Below are 6,122 nucleotides of genomic sequence, written 5' to 3' on the forward strand. Positions count from 1 at the left end.
AGAGGCCGAAGTGACTTGCCTAAGGCCACATAGCTATACAATAGTAGTGCTGGGATTCAAATCCATGTTGGCCTGGAGCCAAAATCCTCATCCTTTCATCTCACCAGGCCACCTCCCAATATAATGGAGGAAACATAGTCATCTACATAAGGTACAACATATGGAAAGTGCCCCAAAATAGGTAGTCACTTATTCACCAGATCATATCAACAGATGTTTATTAAGTGCCTACTCTGTGCCAGGCACTGTGCTGGGAGCTATGGAAACACAGAGGAGGATGACTAATTCACAGGCAGCTTCACGGAGGCGGTGGTACTTGAGCTGGGCCTTGAGTAATCGAGTTTGCCAGAGGGTGGCAGTGGGGAAGGAGAGAACAGTGTTAACAATGTGGACCCCGGAGTCCAACAGAATTGAATATAAGTCCTAGACTCGCTGGGTGGCCTTAAGTAGCTCACGTTACAGGTCTGGGCCTCAGTTTGCTCATCTGTGAAGTGGGGCTGTTATTTCCAAAGGTCAGAAGAGGAAGGGGGCACTCAGATGGTGCCGCAGGCTGCACGCTGCTGCCCCTGACCTGGGCTCCCGCTTCTTTGCAGGTGAACATGCTGGTGCTGGGGAAGCACCTGGGCATCCCCAAGCCCTTTGGGCCCATCATCAACGGCCACTGCTGCCTGGAGGAGAAGGTGTGGTCCCTGCTGGAGCCGCTGGGCCTCCACTGCACCTTCATCGATGACTTCTACACCTACCATGTTCAGCACGGGGACGTGCACTGCGGCACCAACGTGCGCCGGCAGACCTTCTCCTTCAAGTGGTGGTGCATGGTGCCCCGAGCCCATCCCCCCCCCAACAAGCTCCTGGCCAGAGGCTCTGGTCCCCTGCAGTGAGGCACAGCAAGAGCTCTTGGGGACATCTTGGCTCCCGGGGCGGGGTGGGGGATCACCCTCTGGGCAGTGGCTTGATTCCTTCCCCTGTGCCCCAGCCCCTGGAATCCTCACCGAGGACCCCAACATGGTCGTGGCATTGAAAACTCACTTCTGCTGTGAGAAGCTGCAATGATGTTTTACAGTCACTTAGTATGTGAGGTCAAGCTAATGCTCCTGGCATTCATTCATTTATTCATTCACTCATTCACTCACTGTCATGGTCGAATTGAATATTACAAACTTGAAGTTTCGACCAGGATACATTGAAGGCCAACATTCCTGCGCCTGTCTTTCTTTCCCGGGCATACATTTGGTCTATAAAATTTTCTATGATCTGAGCCTAGTTGATTCTAAGCTTCCCAAGGAACCTCTGAGGGAGAGTGAAGGGGGAGGGGGAGGGCCGGGCCCCCCAGGGGTGCAGCACATCCCCAAAGCTGCACTGAAGTCAGTTTCCAAACAGCCAGCCAGGTGAACCGCCTGAGGTATATGGATGCTCATTTGATTATTTGCTTTAATGTGTGTGTATGTTAAATGCACTCCTCTGTATTTCATGGTTAAAAAAATAAAGTTATAAAAAGTTGACCGGACCACAGGGACACTCGGCAGGAAAGAGCAGCAGAGATGATGTCATGTCAACCTCAGGCTTCTCCGTATACCACAGAGCGATATTTATCAGGTTCGAGGGCAAAGGTGCAGCCTGATTCCTGGTCACATTGTCCTTTGAAAAAAAGGCAACAGACATGGAATGCAAGAACCCAAGGGGGACATGAGAACTGACTGTCGTTTCAAACCCGCAAACGTTTCAGACATCAGCAAATTCTCATTGTCTCTCCCATTTGTCATTTCCGTTCCACCAGCTAGAAAGCCCCATAAAGCGGAGTCTTGTCCCTCTTGTTTTCTGCTGTGCCACACGCTGCCTAGCTGGACGTGGCACAGAATAGGAGCCATGGGTTTCGTGGAATGAGGTTGTTAGTCCCCATTGTGTCCTTTTCATATGTTTTCTTTTGTGGCCCTGACATTAGGACTTAAGATTCCCCTGAAGAAAATAAAACTTGGTGACTTGAGGTCTTGAAGATTGAGGCCAGATTTTGGCTCCATAGAGCCTGAGATGCTCAGAAAACGCCCAGAGATGCTGTTTTCAGGTGGGTTGTGGAGAACATCATGGTGGAAAAAGATGGCCATCCAGAGTGTCTGCCCTCACACAGACTAGGGAGAAAGGGATCCATAAACCCGGTCACCATGTGCTTCTCTGAAGAGAATCAGCTCCCCCCCGCCCGCTTGGAATTTGCTGGGGCAGATGATGCACAAGTGTTTCTCGTGGACAGAAGGGGGCCATGCACAAGGGGAAGCTGGTGTGAAGTTGTCCCCACAAACCTGACCAATAGGGCAGCCTGGAGCAGTGAATGAGCTCAGTAGACAAAAGCTGAAGCCCTTGCCAGATTCCTGGGGCTGCAGAAGGCTGGAGAGATGAGCTGAAGGCTAAAGCAGCCCTCGCATCAGCTAAATGCAAGTGAGCCTCCTCCAACCGTTCATGGGGGTTGTGGGGCATCAGTAAAGGAGCCAGGGGAGCCCGAGTGAGAGAAAGCACCAGTTTAAGTCCTACCAGCCCCGTAGAGCATCTTGTGATGGCACCCAGGAGCAAGAACTTTCCTGCTGCCTCCCCTCCCTAACACCCATCTCCCCTCGCTTCTCCTGGATTCACATGTTAGTTTTCTGCAGCTGCTCTAACAAATTACCACAGACTTGGTGGCTTAAAACAACAGAAATTTATCCTCTCACCGTTCTAGAGGCCAGAAGTCCAGAACCAGTTTCACTGGGCTGAAATCAAGATGTCTGCAAGGCCGGGTCCCTTCCGGAGCCCTAGGGGAGAATCCGCTCTTTGCCTCTTGCAGCTTCTGGCGGCTGTCGGCATGCCTCGGCTGGTGGCTGCATCACTCCAATCTCTGCCTGTGCGGTCACGTTGCCTTCTCCTCTGTGTATGTCACTCCCTCTGCTTCTCTTATAAAGACACGTGTGATGGCATTTAGGGCCCACCCAGATAATCCAGGATAATCTTAGCTCAAAAAGTCTTAGTCACACCTGCAAATTTAGTCACAACTGCAAGGACTCTTTCTATATGAGATAACACAGGTTCCAGGGATTAGCGCCTTGATATCTTTTGGGGGCTATTATTCAACCTACTACAGGCTAAGAACCACCATTTGCCAGCTGGACAGATAGAAGGGGAAGAAAGAAGCCAAGCATCCCCTTTCCAGAGTTCTAAGTTTTGCAGCTGCATTAAATCCTAACGGGAAAGACTTAACTTTTTTTAAATTGAGATATAATTGACATATACATTGTGTAAGTTTAAGGTGTGCAAACGTGTTGATTTGATACATTTATATATTGCAATACGATGACCACTGTAGTGTTAGCTGATACCTCTATCCCATCACATAATTATCACCTTTTTGTGGGGGGGTAGATTTAATTTCATAAAAGCAAATTAAGGGGTTTTCTTTTGTGTGGGGTTCAACTTTCAAACCTCTGAATTGAGATTGTTTGGTGACTGTTTTTGTTTTCGGTTTTTGTTGTTGTTGGTTTTTTTAAAATTTATTTATTTTATTTATCTTTGGCTTCGTTGGGTCTTTGTTGCTGCGCGCGGGCTTTCTCTAGTTGCGGCCAGCAGGGGCTACTCTTCATTGCAGTGCGCGGGCTTCTCATTGTGGCGGCTTCTCATTGCGGAGCACGGGCTCTAGGCGCACGGGCTTCGGTAGGTGTGCCACGCAGGCTCAGTAGTTGTGGCTCGCAGGCTCTAGAGCGCAGGCTCAGTAGTTGCGGTGCCCAGGCTTAGTTGCTCCGCGGCATGTGGGATCTTCCCGGACCAGGGCTCGAACCCGTGTCCCCTTTGGCAGGCGGGTTCTTAACCACTGCGCCACCAGGGGAGCCCTTGGTGACTGTTTTATGTCTGGTTCCCGGAAACAGATTCTGCCCACAGGAGGTTTCTGGGCCGGAGGCGGGGGTGGGGGGAATGGTGGGAGGGTGCTCTTAGGAACCATACCTGGGAGGGAGTCTGGGGGGCAGTGGGAGACGATGAACTGGGATGTAGTGACCACAGAGGTTTTGGGTAATCCCCTGGGATGCTCTGGGGCTGGGCCCTCAGAGTTGTCCTGAATTAAGACAAGCAGCCTGCCCTTTGTCTCCCCACATTGGATGTAGCTGCCCCCAAGGAGGGACCGTAACCTTGGGAATTGGCAGTAGACGATTCCCGGAAAGGGACTTGCTGTGAGCAGCCGGAAGCCAACACTCATAGCAGCTGGGGAATTAATGCCTCCGCCCTGAAGAAGGGGTCAGGTGGCATACCATAATGTCCACCAGCGACCCAAAGTGACCGTGGGAGTTGATTATCTCAGGAAACATCACGGAGGAGCTGAGGGAGGACTTCCTCCACTGAATCAGCATGTGAGGAAGCATGGGAATCCACGTAAAAGTTGCCGTATGGTTACAAACCCCTCGCTTCATTGGAGAGACCTGGGGAGGCCCACTGGGTTATCTTTTGCAGGGATTGGGGGGTCATTTAGTCATTTGGGCCACAAAAACTTATTGAGTACCTACTATGTCCAGGACTCTTGTGGGTGCTGGGGAGTCAGTGGTGAACAGGAATCCCCCTAGAGGGGGTGCAGGACCTGCTCTAGATCCCTCCAAGCCCCTCTCATGCCCTGAAGGTTCTCCATGCACCAGGCCAAGGGTGCCCCTCCCCACCATACTCAGAGGCCCGCACAAGGCAGAGCTGCCCAAAGGTGGGAGGGACAGAACTCCCATGCTGTTCTGCTCCAGAACCCTGAGCCCAGCCCTCTCGACCCCTCCCAAGTCAGACCATCCCTTTCCTCCAGCCGGGCTCTGGCTGGCTTGTGTGTGAGCAGATGGGGGAACGGGTGTGGGTGAGCCATTTGCGGTGAGAGCATACACATGATGGGCTCCTCCTACCAGAGGGGTATTTAGAGTCTTCCTGGCCACCCCCTGCCTCCAAGAGCCCCCAAACAAAGCCACTCCTGCAGTTATGCTGCATGCTTAAAGCCTCCAAGGAGGGCTAGTTTTCTTTTTAATCTCGAATTCACCAAGCCTGACTCACCGGGCAGCCTTCACACGGTACCCAACTTATGTCCCCCAGGCAGTTACACACAGGTTACTCATCACAGCATCGTGTGCCAGGGCAAAAGACTGAAAACAAACGCTTCTATATGATTGTACAGCCTTCCTCAGAATACTACACAGCCATAAAAAAGGGTCAGGATGCTTTTTTACCTACTGATACGAAGAACTTCTCTCTGAGTTATAAATACGATGAAGTGAACAAAGCGAGGTACGGAATACTATGCAGCATATATATTACCATTTATGTAAATGTAAGAAAGAGGGGAGGATATAGGTTCATGTTGGCTTGGTGATGCGTAACATTTATTTGGAAAGACTTAGAAGAACCTGATGCCTCTGGCTGCCTGCACGTAAGGGAACTGAGTGGGTGAGAGACAGGAGGAGGGAAACTGTTGCTAAGCCCCTTTTGAACTTGGACCCATGAATGTCATAGCTATTCACGAGTAACTATAACCCACACTGAAAACATAAACAGTTTTAAAGTTAGCTGGTAAGCCTCGTGGGCTGGAACAGGTGTTCTCATTTCTTTGCTCAGTGAACTCAGCAGAGATGGGGAGCAGCTGGTGACCACGCTCAGTGGGGCTCTTTCATCCATTCATTCCACCAATACCTACCGGGCCCCTGCTGGGAGCTGGTGACACAGCTATGGTCAAGGATCCCCCTAATCACCTGGGGAGAGGGGGCAGCTTCCTGGACCACACCCCAGGAATTTGCAACTTTAAGAAGCCCCCATCCCCCGATCATTTTTGCAACCACCAGAGTGCTGAGGACCACTGGTCCAGCACTTTGTGCCTTACCTCATCAATTTCCAAGAAACACACACCTTAGAATCCAGGCCCCAGAGCCTAGAGGTGCTGTCACGTGCCCCCCTCCTGACCACTGCCCCATGCACCCCCTACAGATATTTGCTCCTGACAGCTTCCAGCTGAGTTAAGCCTCCAGCGCCAGGGCCAGGTTGACCAGTCCCAGACACCAGCTTCCCAGAGCCCCTCTTGCTCCCAGTTGGAGGCCAGAGACGTAGGCAGCCAGCCTCAGCCTCCGAAGGTCTGCATAAATTAGTGATGCACA

The 6,122-nt window shown here is 51.4% G+C and overlaps 1 protein-coding gene across 1 annotated transcript in view; it reads left to right on the forward strand.

Moving 5' to 3' along the window:
* LOC137760516 (protein-arginine deiminase type-4-like) overlaps positions 1–881 on the forward strand; it is a 38,286-nt gene extending 37,405 nt beyond the window's left edge. The window contains 1 exon segment of the mRNA XM_068537504.1: positions 594–881. Within this exon segment, the coding sequence (XP_068393605.1) occupies positions 594–881 (288 nt within the window).
* The last annotated feature ends 5,241 nt before the right edge of the window (positions 882–6,122 follow it).

The sequence above is a fragment of the Eschrichtius robustus genome, chromosome 3 (genome assembly GCF_028021215.1).
Source record: "Eschrichtius robustus isolate mEscRob2 chromosome 3, mEscRob2.pri, whole genome shotgun sequence".
NCBI classification, from domain to species: domain Eukaryota; kingdom Metazoa; phylum Chordata; class Mammalia; order Artiodactyla; family Eschrichtiidae; genus Eschrichtius; species Eschrichtius robustus.